Source organism: Anser anser (assembly GCF_964211835.1).
Source record: "Anser anser genome assembly, chromosome: 1".
NCBI classification, from domain to species: Eukaryota; Metazoa; Chordata; class Aves; order Anseriformes; family Anatidae; genus Anser; species Anser anser.
In genome coordinates, this window is record NC_139720.1 from 96,358,666 (window position 1) to 96,377,634 (window position 18,969).

The 18,969-nt window shown below is 39.3% G+C and overlaps 1 protein-coding gene across 7 annotated transcripts in view; it reads right to left on the minus strand.

Moving 5' to 3' along the window:
* Window positions 1-18,969, minus strand: part of CFAP44 (cilia and flagella associated protein 44) — an 80,968-nt gene that overhangs the window by 34,281 nt on the left and 27,718 nt on the right. For 4 of the 7 annotated variants that reach the window (XM_083820454.1, XM_083820453.1, XM_083820452.1 and 1 more), the window contains exons 4-16: window positions 14,112-14,198; window positions 13,577-13,669; window positions 12,629-12,800; window positions 11,434-11,596; window positions 10,270-10,372; window positions 9,725-9,941; window positions 8,107-8,221; window positions 7,430-7,594; window positions 6,058-6,213; window positions 5,654-5,701; window positions 4,537-4,636; window positions 3,201-3,295; window positions 1,190-1,399 (exon numbers count right to left, since the gene is read on the minus strand). In XM_083820454.1, the coding sequence (XP_083676580.1) occupies window positions 1,190-1,399; window positions 3,201-3,295; window positions 4,537-4,636; window positions 5,654-5,701; window positions 6,058-6,213; window positions 7,430-7,594; window positions 8,107-8,221; window positions 9,725-9,941; window positions 10,270-10,372; window positions 11,434-11,596; window positions 12,629-12,800; window positions 13,577-13,669; window positions 14,112-14,198 (1,724 nt within the window). Of the gene's footprint in view, window positions 1-1,189; window positions 1,400-3,200; window positions 3,296-4,536; window positions 4,637-5,653; window positions 5,702-6,057; window positions 6,214-7,429; window positions 7,595-8,106; window positions 8,222-9,724; window positions 9,942-10,269; window positions 10,373-11,433; window positions 11,597-12,628; window positions 12,801-13,576; window positions 13,670-14,111; window positions 14,199-14,467; window positions 17,140-18,412; window positions 18,582-18,969 lie in introns of those variants that run through there. The other 3 variants (XM_083820455.1, XM_083820457.1, XM_083820456.1) reach the window with 3 other exon arrangements.

Here is an 18,969-nt window from a genome sequence, read left to right on the forward strand (position 1 = left end):
TAAAAATCCTGCTCATCTTCCTCCAGGGCCCTGACTGCACTCGTAGGCTTTAATCACTGTGATGTGCCTCTGCTGGCTTCTCCATCCATGCATGTTCTCTGCCCATTGCCCCAGGAGCTCACCTAAAGCTTGGGCCCAGGTCCGGCCCTGGCATGAGCTATGTCATAGCCATGCCTGTTTCCAGCCCGATATCCTGCTGTCCCCAAGCAGTACTCTGGATTTCCTCCTTTGATTTCTGATGTGGCTTGTTACCTTGCCTTTGACTCATGGATGTTGGGCTGTTGGTGGAAGTGTTTGCTGTCACCAGCCCTGCTCTGCTCACCCAGCTCAGGCCCTGTGGGACCGTGCCCTGCGTTGGGGCACTGCCTTTGCTTGTGTTGAGGCCACCATAGTGGAGCAGCCCCACTGTTGCTGCTCCCAGAAAACCCTCATATTAGGAATGGCTCTCTGAAGTACTCACTGAGTTGTTCTCTTCACCTTCTGCTTTCATTTATATTTCTCTCATCTCAGTATCACATATATTTACTGTGCAATGCTGTCATGCACCTGCTTGTTACAGAGGTGATTTGTAAGACATGACAGCACAGGCTGATCTCAGATACTAAGAAAATCCGTAACTGGTGCACAAGATGAAGCACGGCAGCTTGAATTTTGCACTAAATGAAATACATGGCAATCGAGGAATATGAAACTGCAACTGAACTGCTAATGGCTGAAGGCCAGCTTTTAAAAAGAGGTACCCCACTGACTAGAAGTCATTTCAAAGCCTAGCAGGCACACTGACAACCTGATCGGTCAACCGTGCTGTAATGCAAACCAGTGTTGGGTAGCAGCTGGAGTGCTGCCAAGGTGGTGTACAAATGAACTTGCTTTTACTAAATCCAAGATACTACTAAACTAATTCCAAAATAAGCCAAATGCATCTTCAAAATGGATTACAGAATTCATACTAAACAGTCTAGTAATTAACCAAATGATGGTATGGATTGCATGGTTGGTTTCCTTCATATAACAAAGGTGTGTGCAAACAGATCCATCTCTTCCTCCAGCACTACAGAGAACTACAAGAAATGATCAACAGCAATAATGGAAGTATAACTGCATTGTCAGTAACCAAACTTTGCCTTATTTCTTTAAATAATTTCTACATTTGTGGGTTAAAAAAATAACCAAATGAAGTAATACATACCCCTGTGGCAAGGACATCTCCATCTCGTTCATAAGCCAAGGCCGTAACTGCAGAAGTATGAGGTTTGAAAGCTTGTTTCAGATTCATCTCTGCGTTACCTATATTGGTCCGTCCTCTGAGAATAGCCAGTCCTTTGGGATCATAAATTTCAATTATGCGAACAACACCATCTTCAAAGCCCACAGCAATTAGACCTCCTTTAGGATTTACCTTTGAGTGGAAGAAGGAAGAAAAAAAATCCCAATGTATATCAGTGAGTTTAGAATAACAATCTGTGTCACGTATTTTGGTGTTAACCTATAACTCACACAGACACAGCGTTAAAGCACGAAGAATGTTCCATACATGGAAAATCTTGTTTATCCTTTCTAATATGCTACCATAAAGGGAGGGGGAAGACTAGGGGTGGAAGGAGGTTGTTTTAATTTTTTTATATATATATATTATTTTTTTTACTGATGACATGCCATTGGGACTGGCAATATCAGTGAGGATGTAGTTGCAATTTATGAGCAAAAGGTGTTTCATATTGATATACATATATATCAGTATCTTCTTCTTAAGCAGAAGAGTTGGAACTCAAAAAGAAATTATTATACTACCCTGAATATAATATTTGGCATTGAATGTGGGCATGATTTCTGAAGAGATGAGGGCACAGATTTCATGACATCCAACAGGATCCCAAGATCCTTCTCTGCAGAACTGCTTTCCAGCTGGTAGGCTCCCAAGTAGTACTCATGTCTGTGGTATTCCTCCCCAGATGCAGGACTTTGCATTTTCCCTTGTTGAACTTCATGAGATTCCTCTCAGCCTGAATCCCCAGCCTGTCCAGGTTTCTCCAAAGGGCGGTACAGCTATCTGGTCTATCTGTCTGGCCACTCCTTTCCAGTTTTGTATCATCCGCAAACATACTGAAGGTGCACTCTGTCCCAGCATCCAGGTCATTAATGAGGAGTATTGGTCCCTGTAATGACCCCTGGGGTACACAACTAGAGACTTGCTTCTAACTGGACTTTGTGCTGCTAATCACTACCCTCTGGGGCCTGGCCATTCAGGCAGTTTAAAATCCATGTCACTGTTCACTTACCTAACCTGCACTTTGCCAGCTTGCCTATGAGGATGTAACAGGATACAGGTGTTTCAAAACACACGGGACAAAATTTTCTTAGCACAAATTTTCAAGTACATTCAAGCACTTTAAACTACGGGTACGTATCTAATAGGATTTTAAAAGAAGCTAGCTAGACTAAGTACTTCTGATTTTTTCAGCCTATGCTTAGTACTAACTGATCGGAATCAGTTTTGTAATGTACAATTTATTGTGGTGATCAGCTTACCTCTTGAATGTAGAGGTCATCACCTAATAGCATCCCTGCAGGTCTGCATGACAAGAATTATAGTCACAAGACTATAATGATGACTACCCTTGCCTTGGAAATTCAAGTAAAGCACTCTCCTCCATAAATTTGCTTTCAACGAAGCTGCCAGGCTTGCTATGTTTCCTTAAGAACATAACTAGACACTACTTTAATTAAAATTAGCAAATATGTCTAAAACTGATAGACCCCACACTCTACAAATGATCAGTTCTGGTGACATTTTTTTATGATTAATCTCCAAATGTTTGTGGATTGTCTGTGCTGTCATTTTGAAATGTGTTAACTACCTCATTTTAATTGACAATTACTTGGCTTGGATTAAATAGAAGCTGTTAGCCTATAAACTATCATTTCTTCCTGGACTGCATACAGAGATCTGATTTTAAAATCTCACAAAGACACAAAGCTGGATACACGACAATCCACAGTAAAGTCAAACTGTGCATATATATACTGTATATATACATACTACTACAAAAGCTTATGCACACATGCTACTACAGTAAATTCCAGCATGGTCTAAACAGTAACTTCTTTAAGGTTTTATATTGTGAGCACCTTTCTTTATGCTTGCAGGCTCATAGGCCCTTTATGATTTTTTCTTAACACACACAAAAGAAAAAACTTACAACACGAGGTGCCCATGTCAGTGCTGTTCCTCCTTGTTTAAACTGAATTTCACCCAGCTGCCTGTTGCTGGTGAAATCATAGATACGCACTGACCCTGTGTGGAAAGGAAACAACAGGAATTTATTTTTTGCAGTGTCATTTCCATTTTAAGATTCATGGTGAAACGTCTATTTATTTGAATGAAAGGCGGGATGGAAAGTTATTAATTTTTCTCTTTGAGTATCAAACGTCCATCTGGAAAGACATTCCTGGTGATTACAGAGTACCACAGCTATCATGGTGCTCATCAACAAAACATAAGCTTTCTTCACTCTTTAGCTTACACACTCCCGTGAGTTGTCACAGCTGAGGGGTGTAGTAAGAAGTCCCATGCTGACCACCATGTGCAATTTTTGAGTAATCACAGGACTGTGGCCTACTCTAAGGGAAATCTGTACTGTCAACATAGGAAAAGATGATACGCTAATAGCTGGAATTGCCTAAGGAGCAAAATATTTAAATGGATGAAAATGGGAGGTTGTCCAAAAAAAATCCATTTTCATCAAAGGTGAAATTAACAGATTGGTAGATACATATATTGGTCTGCATAAAATTCCATTCCAGATGGCATATATCCTAAGTATCATTTGCTCAACTGGTACAAGTTTGTCTTCAGGCTAGAAGTGCATATATATTGTATAACACAGGCAAACGACAAGATACGGCTGACAAGAATTGAGTTAAAGACCTTGTAGCATTTTCTGAGCAGCATGAATGACATTGTTAATGCTCTGGCCTGTGGTTCTTCTTTCAAACCATGGTAAAGCTAACAGTAAGAAGCCTAAATAGCTGTATCTATATAAGTTAAATTAATGTCTGGCATTACACATTAGCTGTTGTTGAGAGCAAGATAGTTATTGCATTTTCTAAGAAAGCCACAAATATTACTATTCATAACGACTTACACAATACTAGAAATGTATGTAATTTCTTATAAAATAAAGATCCCAACACTTATCAATCCAGAAGCTTCAATACAAATGCTGTTATTCAATACAAATGTTGTCTTTCCAGCTGTTCCTTCAAAACAAACAGAATTTACAAAGCTTCCCATTAAAAATTTCTCTCATTAATATCCCAGGCTTATAAGATTAAGCATTCCCAGTGTATTATTTCAAAACTTTGATGATTTGTCTTAACTGTAAAAGAACTGATCCAAGAATAACAGTTGATGGTAAATGGACTTTTCAAGAGCAAATACACAACTGCAATTCAAAACAGAGTAGTTCCAAACATAGCATCATTGCTCTGCAAAAACAATGATGACAGTGGTATCGGAGGAAAGGAATTACTTACGATCGAGAGCAGTGGTGGCCATAAGGTATGTCACAGGAGAGACACTCACAGCCTCAATCCTTCCGGAGTGAAAGGTATACAGGCACTCTGGATCACGGGTCTGTAGTGCAAAAGAGAAAACCAGAAATTCTGCTATGTGCTGGAGTTGCACTTGTAAGTTATTAGCAACTGTACCTTTGGCAGGCATGAGTTCCTTGTTTAAAAAAGAATAAAATCAAATGTTCATAAGAAGATCATGAACAAATTAGTATAAGAACATTAAGCTGTTTCAAAATCCCATCATTTTCTATGTGTAAATAAGGGGAAATACAGGAAAACCACTTTCATTGAGTGGTTTCAGACCTGAAATGAATATTTTCAGTACAGAGTTGTTGCTCTAAAGGCAAAGAAAATGCTCCCAGTCCTAGGCTTATACTGCCTTGGAAATCTTTTCATCATCCAAGGAATTGTAGTTTTTGTCATGTATCTTTTACGTTAATTTTTATATCATGTTTTATACATCTCTTTTTACCATGAAATTCTTGGAACATTATTTATCTGTTAGCCCAGAACTTTATTCCAATCAAAGGGAAAATTCCAATTTACTTCAACGTATTCTGGAGCAAAAACTAAATGCCCCCATTTTACCTTTGTTATTTCTTTCATCATCAAAAACATCTCCAGCAGTAATACTTGTAGCCAACTGGATAAAACATATCAAGTGCACTTCATCTTCTCCTTGTTTTTCCTAGTTCTTCATGTCATTTACAGGCAACAGTAATGACTCTTTCAAATACACCTAACTAGATAGGGTACGTAAGTACTCCTTGAACTCACTTCCTGCACTCATGCAACTTTTATTTCCAGTTTATGAAAATAAAATTCCTTTATGATAAATTTTAGTTGCCAAATTCAAATTAAGGAAGCAAAAATCAATAATGACTTTTGATAATCCTGCACAATCATTATAGGCAATAATGTTATGAAAATATTTTTTAAAGAAGAAAGATCTTATCAATGCTAAAATTTCCAGCTGTGCTGGAAACACAAACTTCATTGTAGATGAATCCCATATAATTAAATAAAGTAACTGCAAAGGAATTGAAATAAATCAGAAGAAAAACAAAAATGAACTTACCATATTTGAAAAAGTCAAATCTAGCTTCCAGATTGCTCCATTGGCATCCTGAAGAAGCAAAACCAAAACATGTAACCTGAATATTTTCAAACTCAACATGGAAGTAAAATTGCCCACAAGCACTCCTTAAAAGTTCCTCAATGATTATCATGGTGAAACTGAAATCACAGAAGGTAGTGCTATTGGTCCTATCAGTCCTCTCCATCAGTTCAGGATAATAGATTTTGACATTCTCCTACACTTATGCAGCTCTGGCTCTGCAAGTCATAGTCTCACATATTACCAAGATCGAAATCTACAGAAAAGAGATATACTGACCTGTAAGGTACTCCTGCTATAACCAAGCATTACTTCTCTCATTCTGTGTTTCTCCACAGGGCTGTACGTACTTGAGTGTATTTTACCTGAGCATACCAAACGGGCTGTCCACTGTCATGAACTTTTGACATGAAATTCAGACTGACGTTCCTGCCAACGTGAAGTTCATTCATAGGCTCCACCTCCAATAACCCTGTGTCATCCACACAATCAGCAGCATCTATTGTCTCAAAATTCCACACCTTCATGGAATGAAAACAAAAAATGGGAAAAAAAGAGACTGGGTTTTTATTAGGTCAGATTATGTTTTCATATACAATTAATATGGAAATTCAAAATAATAAGAAACCAGGGGAGGGTAGAATCTATAGGTGAAGATGACACCTGTCACATATGCCTCGCTGTTCTGAATCTAACCTAAAACAGTGAATCAGCAAATATTATCTCATACAATTGGGTGCAATGTAAAGTATATGCAAAAGTTCCCTCTCCAATTCTGATATAACAATAGATTAAATACAGCCCTGGCACTGGCAGAACTACACATAGCAACCTCAGAGCTACAGAAATTAAATGATATCTGACAGCTCAGAGCATTGCTCATACTGAGGCAGCATGGAAGAAAGAATGGGAAATCCAACGCATCCATGTTCTTCTCTGCGGTATAAATCAGTTGGCATCTTGGAATCAAGTGAATTTTCCTAATGGGCTAAGATTGATTTATGAAATACAACATCAACAAAAACAGGGTGTTTGGAACCTTGTGTTGTCTAGAATAGCTTCCTGATGATTATCTGGGTCTATAGAACATGAGCAGAAGACACGTCTTCCCTTAAAGAGCAAGTAAACAAGATAGCAAAATCCTTGACAATTGACAGGTGAGATCAGAAACTGGTATAGATACATAAACCATTTTGACCTTAATTTATAGGATTGTGTGTTAACTTCAGGATGCTTGATGCTTTTTCTTTTGATTGTTCCTCTGTTTCATTGCATGTATCTCTGAGGTTAAATGAAATAGGAATTAACTAATAACTCTAATAACCTCAGCATTAAAATAATCAGAAAATGTATTTCAAGTATTGCCATAGTTTATCGTTTGAAATAACACCAATGTAACACTAGGTCTGAAAATTATAAAGATTAACCAAAACAACATATGAAAAAAAGTGTTAGAATGCAGGGAAGCTTTTAGAGAATCACTGAAAATTATTTTGATTTATTTTAGTAGAAGGTGATTTATTTACCACTGTGAAACAGAAAATTTTGTGTAAACAATACTTGATTCAAACATTTACACTGGAGATATGTCTGTATTCTGTTCTAAAAAAGAGTCATTCTCATAAAGCAACTGTAATGCAAAAATGCCCCTATAAATGAGCTCCAGAAATAAATAAATAAATAAATAACCTCCTGACCAAAAATTTGCACACCTAAAGGCAGAGCAAAAGAACTCACCCGAATGAAGCCATCTTGTCCAACAGTGGTAAGTTCTCCTTCGTCCAAAACTAACTGGGTGATAGGGCCAACGTGACAAGGCTTGTGTCCAGCTCGACAGAGCTCTACTTTGATGAGACCCCCTTCCCAGAGCAGCAAGTTGCCCCACTCAGCCCCTGAGATAACCTTCAATGCAGAGGAAGAGAAGCACTTAAGCACCTGCCCTTAACCATACAGAAATATACGCAAAAATATGGTTAACATTTGTGGCTTCCTTCTACAAAAGCATTAAATTAATAGCGATGTACAGATATTTCCAAGAGAAGGTGTAAAGGGAGACACAATTCACCTTTTTAGGAATATGACATCATTTACATGCACTGAAATGGTTGAGATTAGGGCTAACACGCTTTATATTTCTGTACACTAAGGTTTTCACTATCCCATTAGAGAAGCCTCAGCTCTAAGCCAACAGAGATCTTTTGTCTGGGAATTACAATATTAACCGTACTTTTCAATTATTACAATGCAAGCATTTTCTTTGGCAAATTAATGTCAATATTAGCTTATCAGAGCAGTGCACTGAGGGTCTAATTCATATCACTTAGAAGCAAATAGTAATTCTCCAACTAACTCAGTAGACTTTATATCAAAACCTGAGAGGGAACATAAAATCAATTAAAATTGTTCTGACTTACCTTCCCATCAGGTAGCTCCACATACCCTATAATGTCAGTCACTGATGTTTTTCCAAACCTGCCCAAGGCTCCTTGCAACTTGAGACCACTGAATGTGAGAGCCATCTTCCAGAACCTGAGTACAGAAAACACATCCCTCTCTGACAAAAGGCTTCCTAGACATGCTCTTTACTCTCTCAGACATTATAATAATCTTACCAGGGATGCCGTTTTATGATGTTCATTTATTATTCTTTTTTTCACAGGAGACCTTGGTTTTTTCTTTTTAAAATGAGATATAACTTTGTAACCTCACAAACTTTTCCATATCCTACCTCCATGAAAAACCTGGGAGAAGGATTTGGCTTGGGTAGAACGAAGACTAAGCTATTATTTAAAACAAGTGTAAAACACATAGCTATATCTTTCCTGATACAACCAATACATGTACCTATAATAACATCTATTATAGTCTTGCTATCTCCACTGTATGATGTTCAACTTTGTAAATCCAAGGGACTAAGTCCCTCGCTAAATTTCATACAAGTACCACCATACACTTGAGCATGACTGCAGAATCTCAGTGAGCAAAAACTTTTATCATAGATCTTCAAAGCTATTCCTAATTAATTATATTATTTTAGCAGTATAAAAGATAGCTTTAAATTACTGCATTACAGAAAAAATAACATCTACAGCAAATAGGGATGGTGCAGGAGACATTACATTTAAGATAGGTGTTAGAAATTGGAATTTGAGCCCACATCCGTATTAAGTGTCATGTACATCTCTGTTACAAAGCTATATCAGAGTTTATTCATAGCATTTTAGCTCAAAAGAAAGTTTATAAGAGAGTTTGTTTTGTCAGATTTCCATAAATAATATATTCTAAACCACTTCCATTCTTGGTCTAAATAAGTGATTTCTTGTTTCAGACCCACCTTGCAACCAAAATATAGAGCACATCTCAGATTTTGATCTGAATCCTCTATAAAATTCAGAGAAATTTTATAAAAGTATCGTTTCTATTACAATAGCATCCAAGTCATATCTTAAGTCACTGCTGTTTTAACAATGAACTTTGGATAAACACGGAGCACAAAGCTAGTCCCTGTCCCAAAAGGTTTAAAGCTCTCGTTTATTATTTTATTACAAAAGAATCCATGAACTTACCAAAGGAGGCAGTGTATGGAAATATACCTTTTGTAAAGTTCCTTGTGAGTTTTTGGTGGTATCAGTGGCTTTCTGATCCATGACATGGAAATCAGTTCTAATGTCTGCCCAAACAGCAGCTGAGTTCAATAAATCAAAGGTAGAAAGCCCAGATGGCAAAGGAGGCATGCATGCTACATTAACAGCTAGAAGACATGTATATGTACATATTTTTGTATTAAGTCTCCCCAATGCTTGTTGGAATTACAAAAATGGAGCCATTAGAATAGATATCCAATGCTAAGCATCATCGACAGCAAAGACATTTAAAAGACTTCACTGGCTGAAGGACTTTCTTTTGTAACTGCAATAGGTAAAATAACATTCACTGCTGGTGAATGTTTGCTAACAATACATTCCTGCTAGTCATCATCTAGACATTATGACTTTAGAGTTGATATGTATTAATAATAATTGGCAAACCTACCTGATGTGTCCTACTCCCACTGTAGTTAGCTGTTCCTCGTTATCAGGAGAAAATGTGACCCTGTAAACATCCTGTGAAAAAGCTTTTGACCTTAACACAATCTTTTCTTGTTTCCAGTCCCAGATAGTCAACATGTAGTCAGGGCTGCTTCCAATACTAGCCAGCAAAGTGCCAGCACGGTTGAAATCGCCAAAAACATAGGCTTTCTCTGTTCCACCTGAAGAAATGTACAAGTCCCAATCCACGCATGCATGGAAAAGAGGAAAAAACAATAGAAAAATATGTTTAAAAGGCGCTCAACGTTCACTGCAGTTTGTTGTGTTTTTTTTCCACTACTTAACAGTTCTCAGTTGGTTATTTCTACTGAATAAAGGCTTTCTCCTGTCCAATAATGAAAAAGCTGGAAACCAGTGTTTCCTACTCTGCTGTGAAGTACCAAAGGGTTGTAATTCTTTCTAAACTTAAAGTGAACCACTACTCCATCTGCTGGGATCTATAAACGCTGGCCCATTTGTGTAAAATGAAAATAGTACTTTTTACAGTACCTCGTAGTATTCTGTAGGGCCTCAGTGAAGGATAGTCGTAGATGATGAGGTTTGGTTTCTCTCCTTTTTCTCCTACTGCGAAGTACTGCTTAGTAGGGTGTGCCTTGAAAAAGCAAAAGTCCTGTTGCATGTTGTAAAGACATCTTTGTCTTTATTCTGCTAGTTAAGTTATTGTATTTGCTCACACATTAGTCAAAAGATATTGCTTTACATACTAGGTTGCATTTTTCTGTATGTTTATCCTGAACAACTGCCAATCTATTGCTCAATACCAGAACAAAGTCACTATACAAACACAATGGTAAAACCATTATGCACACAAAATGGGATTATTGTGCATATACTGCAGAATCATGACAAACTGTGAAACTGCACAATAATCTCCTTTATTATGCATCCTTTTGATATTTCTACCTCACTCAACCCACCGGCTGATTGTACCATGTGCATCATTTGGGTCAGCAGCCATCCATGTGTAAAGCTGCAGAAAAGACATCCTGAATTACGTTGTTCTGAAGATAGACAGATGTAGCATAATTTTCCAGAAAAGGCTGCTTACAATGGAGCAGAACAGTCCGAGGCTGGTATCCTGAAAGCCCTGCTCATATGGAATACAACATGCTCATATGGAATACAACTGAGAGATGGCAGAGCTATTCACAGGGAAAGGTGCCACAAAACCAGAGAAAACATTTGAGATTCAAACTTTTCATAGGAGTTTACTAGAGTGAAACAAGATACTTCTTCTCTTCGTTTATCTAGGTACTTAATTTTCTAAATTTTAACTGCATGCAAGACACTAAATTAGTATCAGCTGTGAACAGGAGAAATTTAAGTGTTCAAGAAAAAAATTTGGTATGAGCCAAAATATTAAAATAAAAAAATAAGAATGTAATAGGGCCTAAAATGAATCCTAGCTGGCACCTGTCAGTCCTTTAAGGTACCTGGGCCTGAGACAGGTACGCAGATATTTGTGCTCTACCAATCATACTGACAGGCTGAGTAGCTTGCACTGCATGGTCCACACATCCATTTAATCTGTAGCATTTTCTTACGTATATGCATGTGCAACTACAGAACACCCCATCAAGCAACCAAGAGACCATGTCCCTTTATAGAGAGGGACTAGCATCCTAAAACAAGAAAAGAAAAAAAAAGCCATACCGTTATAAACCCAATTCCACCTCCACTGCTGCTCCGGAGATAACTTTGAGATTCATTTTTCAGGTCCAGGAGCACTACCTGGTTGCCTGCTATATATAGCAGTGTTTGGCTATCCATCACCATCAGGTTTACACTTCTTTTGCAGTCATATCCAAAAGAATGTCTGAGAACAATGTAATAAGGAAAAGATTTGACACTGGCTTTCTAGAAAAGCTTACTAAGTGGACAGAAATGCTTAAACCAAAACTGAGACGAATACTGAGCCTGGTGACTAAAAGGCTGATGGCAACAGTTTTCTTCAATACACAGTGAAGGTAAACTATATGAAGTCTCTATAATTGAGGGGAAGGCAGAAGTGTAGACCTTCTAAAACTTGTGATCCATCCTTCCATCTCCATTACAGGGTACACTTCTTGCCTCTGCTGGACTCTTTGGGGCTGCAAGGAATTCATATTCTACCAGTTTAGCAACCCATTTTCAAACAAAGTATAAGAAATGTGCATCAGATTACTCATAACTTTTCTACAGTTGAGAGTTCAAACCAAGGAGCTACTCAGGCTCACTTGTTAAATGTCTACAAGGCAGATGTAGAGCAGGGAAAATCCAGTCTTAAACAGCAACTTGACTGTGTCTGCAGAGAAAGCCACCAACACTTGTAAAAGTCACATATCATATCCAACTTGACTGTACCTAGCAAAGAACTTATTATAGCTCTCAATTGATTGGCATCGCTTCCTTCATTCCACCCAGGCTAGGTCTTTTGAGCAGCAGGCTACAAATCTACATAGTTTCTTCTGCACTTCTTCCTTAGCAGTTCTGTGAAGAAATACGAGGTATACAGCTGTGTACTCACCCCCAGCTGCTTGGGGAACAACAGTATATAAAGGCAGAGCTTTGCTGGGAATATTCTTACCCTAGTTCTCTGCCTAATCACATTACCTTGACTGATCTAGTTATATGGGAGTACTTACTAAAGTAATAATTATGCCTAATAAGAAATATTTATGAGGTCAAGTAAATGTTTAAGATTAAATTCATCCAGGACCATGACTGGTTAGGATTCTTAACTATGTTTCAGCCAAAGGTATCCCACTAACACCACAGAGGGTACTCCACATTATACATGTATAATTTTAAGAACATGTATTAAGAAATCCTTAGCTTTAAATCTGTACAGCCTCAACAGAAAGGATACTCAAGAGTAAGAAGGTTAATTGGTATCCCAGAGTCTTCAGTGACAAACGGCCGTGAATATACATCTTCACAGTTATAGAAGAAAGTTTCCGATATTTTCTGTTCTATCTTCTCAGGCCTTTTTTCTGCCTTTGGGGCTACTTCAGCACTATCTTCTTCTTCCAAGTCATCCTCTGCATGTCAAAAGTGGGAATATAAAGAAAATTTATACTCAGCATAAATCAGCATAGCTGAAAACGGGGGGCATTCTGTCTTAGTGACAACCTGTCCTGAACAGCCTATAGCAAGCCCTCCCTCCAGCTTTTAAAGACTTCACTGTTAACACTCAAATTTGAAGAACTTACAGGAAAAAAAGATTGAGAATGTTTTAAAAAACATTGTTTTTAATACCGAAGTAGTTCAGCTTTCTTTGGTATTTAGGTCTCTGCTTTAGAAACCAAATAGTATTGTAAATATCTCTTTTCAGCAGCTACTGAATGCACATAGTCATAGAAAACAACAAGTAAAAGCACATACTCTTTGCTCTTTCACATAGAGCAGACCACCATAAGTCATCATTGTCCCAGAAAACGCATACTGCTGATGTGTGACCAAGCATAGTTCTTCACTGTGATGCAGAATACTGCCAACTAGTCATAAGCACTTGTTAAAAGTGCATTCAAGTTAGATACCTCAGACTGAATTCCTATGACCTACTTTGCAAGCTTCTCACCTTACGTTAATTTTTTTTCTCCTCAACCAACAGAGGGGTCAGATACCAGCAAGGGGAAGGAGTGAAATGAAGTACATGACGTAAGCCAACAGAAAATGAGCAGTGAAACTCAGCTGCAGTTTGATGGCACTGGTCTGGGATGCTGTTCATAACAACAGCAGCCAAAAAAGGAAAACTAGAAAGCAGTGGGATTTTTAAGTTCAAGCCAACATCTCTTCAGTGGAAAGCAGTACCCACCAATGCTCTCTGTGTCTGATTCCACTTCCTCCACATCCTCCTCCTGTTCCTCTGCAGTTGGCGACTCCTTTGGAAGACTAGTTCTGCTTTCTTCTGCAAAGGAAAATTGGGATCATTGTCTCTTGGGTATGAATTCATTTGACTAATTTAATACAGTTCTATAGTAGTAAAAAAAAAAAAAAAAAAAATCCCCTCTATCCAAAAATAGACTTCCTGCTGTTCAGCATCAAGTATAGGCAGACGTTTGCTTTCAGATAACTATATTTTAAAACTTAGGAGGAGGAAGGAAGGAAACACGTCCCATAACAGGAAAAAGGTATAATAGAAAGATCAAACAAATGCCAAAAGTAATATGCCAACATAAGCATCAGAAATCTTTCAAAGTTCCACAGGAGACTCGCTAGTGGATTCTGTTACCCATGCTATCTAAATCTAGTGTGTTAGATGAGATGCAGAGTGGACTCAAATAGACACTGGACAGAAGCTGCTGTAGGTTCAGTACTGGAATCACTATATAACAGCAGAAAATACTCACGGACACCACTGGGATCTGCTTGTGTACCTTCTGCTGGCTTCTCATCTGCTCCCTCTTGTTCACCTGGAGATGGCATGTCTTCTTTACCTGGTGGCAGTAAAGAGGAATTTCTAGTATTTTTGCCTTCATCTGCCAGTTAGACTATTTTCATTTCCTCTCAAATGCTCTCCGATTCCCAAATATAATATTTGTGTTCTGCCTGTATACTACAAATATGAATAATCCTAGGATTTGTCCTACTTTACCGGGTGAATTTGTTGTTTCAGTTTTTAAACCTCTGGGCTCTGTGTACATCCCTACAGACAGACTTTCATCTAAATACTGTGTAACAAGGGAAACTGAAGAGAGATTCACACATTTTTGGGCTTCTCTTTAGGGTACTGGGGTAACATTTGTTTCTGAGAAAACAAAGCTGTTCTTCCACCTTTCTGGTGGACTTCACAAAAATATCAGTAGATAGATATTCTGGGATCATCAGACATCTTGAATGGAGAAGCAGGAGAGATGAATCCTTAAGGAAAAAAAAAAAAGACTTTCTTCAAAACATTCTATACTGAGTTAATAAAATTAACACAGTTTAAAAAAAAATTTAAACTGCTTAACTAACTCCCTCTGTCAATTCTTCAGCTTTCAGACTATTATTTTCAGAGTGCTACAATTTCCCTAGTTACCCCTGTCCTCTGGGTTGGGAAAGATTGGAAATTTTCAAACACAAACCAAGCACGTTGATCATTTATATAAATTTCTCTGAAAGAAGCCAAAGAAGATAAGTGTTGTGTTTATTCTAAATTTGTTCATTTTTTGATTTCAAATGTGGTATCTATTTCAAAAAACAAAAACCCCTTAAAATGAACATGGGAGCAATTTTGTACAAATACTACAGCTGTAAAATATGATCAGAATTCAGAAAATTCGTTAGTTGAATGAAAAGAAATCTAAATATTTAGAATAATGAATATAGCCAGAATGAAAACAGATTTCTTTGTATGTGTGAGCTGGACTTTGACAGCATGAGAGAGTCCCTAAAAATGCATTTCTCGTTTCTGGCATTGAGTCAGAATCCATTTGGAAAAAGATCTTTTGAGGTGTCTCAGTCTTTTTAGGTATTTCACGAAAAACAAAGTGTCCAAACATAATGCTACCCTCCAGAAAGACAGTGAAGGCAAAGAAATATTGCAGATGTGTTATTCATGTCACTACATGGTCAACCCACCCTACACAATCTTCATCTGAAGGCTCTGAAGCTTTGCCAGAGTCTGACTTTGCTGCATAATTTCATTTAAGATTTAAAATGAGCTTTTACCCCTCAGGAACACTGAGGAAAACTTGAAAATAGCCATGCAGAAAGTTTTAAATTCAGAAAACAAATCAAAAGAAAACAATTCCAATATATCTCCAAATATTTAAATGAAATTCACGAGTTTTTAGTGAGCTAGTAGAACTGATGTCATTGAAGGAATAGTTTCACACTAGTTGCATAAAAATATGGTGGAGTGTTCAGAGACCTGGATTCTCACTCCAAACCCTGTAAAGACGTGAACAATTTGTATCAGCCGTTTCACCTTTGGCTGTCTCGCTTATCTCTTGTGAAAAATGAGATAATAATACTTACCCATCTTAGCAAAGTGTTTTGATATCCATAGAGAAAAGTGCTGTAACATTTCAAATTATTGTAACTAATTAGCAATCATTTATCTTCTAAAAATTAAGACTAGAGTAGTTTTCATTATAAATTAATTCAACTCTGGAAAATGCTTTAGGCTGAAAGAGAGTATGAACATTTCTGCCTGCATCGATATCTGGGTTCCAGTTATAGAAAGCTACTGCAATGTTCACTGTGCATGTTACTGTGACGGCATTCAAACACTGTGCCAAAAAAAAAAAAAAATTAATTTTAAGACTGTGAGGAAATTCAAGAGGGGGACATCTACTTTTGTTGCGGATTCTGGGTTTCGTGGATTGACTGATCCAAGAAAACTTCCATGCAAGTTCACTGTGACAACGGTATGCATCTCTCTGAAATCCAAGATAGTGGAAAGTAAAGCTAATATGACAATTCTAGCAGGGAAAAAACAGGCTGGTAATCAGAAATTTTTGTCAACCCTAATCATACAGAATGCCTTACCACGATGCTTTTATTTTTTCCCCTCCAATCCTAGTAATTCGACATTCTGACTTAGAACACTCTACCAGATCCACATCAGTTCTACCATCTTGCTTTCTGACAATTCACTCGGGAGTGAATTCAGGTTTTCTTTGATTCAGTGGCCAGTGCTATAAACTGTGAACTTAGGCAATTTGAGGGAAAATGAAGTTTTGCTGTTCTCTTGGCTACGTTCTCAAAAGCCACAGATCACCTCAGAATGGAGAAATACATTCATTCAGGTACGTTCTCTCAGTTATTTCAAAACTCAGATCGTTTGTTGGCAGTTTTGCCACCACACAGAACCCTTACATACAGAAGCTTCTTCACAAATTTCTCAGTAAACTTGGGCATTAAGAGAACTCTCTTCTCAGGCAATTGTTTCGTTTATGCTTTTACTCCTTGTGAAGGAACTCAGCTGATCCCAGCACCCTGTTTCCCTTTATAGATTCTAATTGTGACTCCTTTTAGCACAGTACTATAAGCCTTACCGGCTAGCCACTGCTGTCTTTCTGGCCTGGAGGTAACACTGACCTAAGGATTGAAATGCTCTGCTATCATGAGAGTTGTCTGCCATGGGGAATTACATGCTTATCATCTGTTCCAGACTGAAGCGTCTTCCCCAAGTCTAGCTCTGCTTTGGAAATATCAGATTTCTCCCCATCTGCCAAGTCCTGCTTGTTTAACTCAAGATACAGTCCTCTCAGTATTTTTTTCTGTTTTTTTCCTTCTTTTTATGAAAACCACCATGCTATCCAACGACTAAGAATTCCTTTTAGCCTTCAGACCACATCACAGCACAACAGCAATTTACCGGGCCAATGAGAGGAACATGTGCAAACAACTGAGTTTTGCAAAGCTTAACTTCACTCAAAAAGAAATTAAAATCTTTAAGTGCTCATATACACAAATATATGACTGTAAGTCAGGCTTAGCTATCCAGTCCTGTCTGTGTACCACTGTGTGTCTGCATTACCACAAATTTACTATTAAGAGTCAGTTCCAGGCAATCAACCCAAAATCCCAAGGAAATAATTTTTCATAATAGAGCAGTGCTGTCTCTTATAATAGAAGACTCGAGAGAGAGGAGATTAACAGACAACACCAATTCTTGCAGCAATTAAGGTGAAGCATATAAAATATTTACTAGCTAGAGACTGAGGCAGCAAGGACAGAGCTACAAAGAAGGACTGAGACACATCATCTTTATTACAGCCTCGTTATCTCTTTTGTTACCCAACAGAGAGAGAAAAGAAGGGGATGGGAGAGCTCTGCTTAGAACCTGACTGTTGTTGTGTATATTCAAAGTATTTTCCTACGCAATGGGAGAAATAAAACCAAACTCTGATTTCCAGCCTGGCAACTAAACCAGCCCTTTGTATGATCCCGATGCGCTAGCTCTGCTTCACGCAAGCAGACACGCCAAGTCTATGAAAGCCTGCCCTGCGAATAAAGGTTAGTTACCAGTTTTCTATTAAACGAAAACACGAAACGTGTGGTATCACCACGGTTACTCATTAACTAGAGGAAAACCATAAAAACCAGCCACAAACGGCACGCCACTGATGCAGCGGGCAGTAAAACTAACTGCCCCTTCACACCCAGCGAGGCAAAGCCAACAAAGCCCACCAGGTTTCAGCAGCAGGGGGTTGCCCATGCCAGCTGCAGAGCTCCCCTCCTCTTTTACTGCCGGGATTTTGGGGCTGCCCTCACGGCCTGGGGGTGCCCTTATGGCAGGGGGGTGCCCCCACGGGCCCAGCCCCGCCGCCCCCTACCTGGGGCCGGCTCCAGCGCGGCGTCCGCGGTCTCCAGGCAACGGCCCCGGCGGCGCGCGGAGCACCATGGGAGATGTAGTTCGGGGGGCGGCGAGGAGAGGCCGCGCGGATGGGGCGGCCTGCAGGCGGCGGCGGCCGTTAGCCGGGCTAACGGCTGTGGGGCGGGGGGCACGCGGTGGCGCTGCTCCCACCATGCTTTAGAGGGGGTTTTGGGCATTTTTTTTTAAAAGGAAGATACCTTTCAGGCAGCCTTTTCAAAAAATAAGCGGGAAACCTACTTGATTCCCCAAACTTTCAGCGTCTTCAGATATTTTCTGAAGTATTCACATGCACGAACGCAGTTGAAACGTGGCGAGCTTTACAGCACAGGGCTGCCTTCCTACCTGCTCCCACACAGTGGTCAGTGTTTCTGAGGACAGCAGAGCCTGGACGAAAACGTGTGTTGAGGTCTCTGTCCGTATCCACTTGTCCCATGGATAATGTTGTCTTCAGTTCTGACCCATGGCTGCCGTCAGGAGGGCTGCTGCTCAGCGTGGCGAGGGGTCAGTGCCCACGGGGGTCATTTCACACGAGTGTAATGCACCTTGTGGGCACAATTCAGCTCAGCACTCAACCCCGTCCTCGCCATCTCCTCCAGAAACAGCAGCCAGTAAAGGTGTGACCCCAGCCATGGCCCAGCTAGAGACGCCAAGACCACAGCGACACTCTCCAGCATCTCACGACTCCCACATGGGGCTGAAATGCTCCTGGGTGCAGGTGAGAGCCTTTCCACACCGGTCTTCCTTTCACAGTCGGCTCTGCAGAAGAAATCTGCAAAACCAGAGCTCCAGGAGCAAAATGCCTCCACCTGAGCTCCAGGAGAGCGGCCACCTACCCAAGCACCTGCCACCTCCCGCTGTGGGACAGAAGGCTGGCTGTCAGCCACCACCACCTGCACACT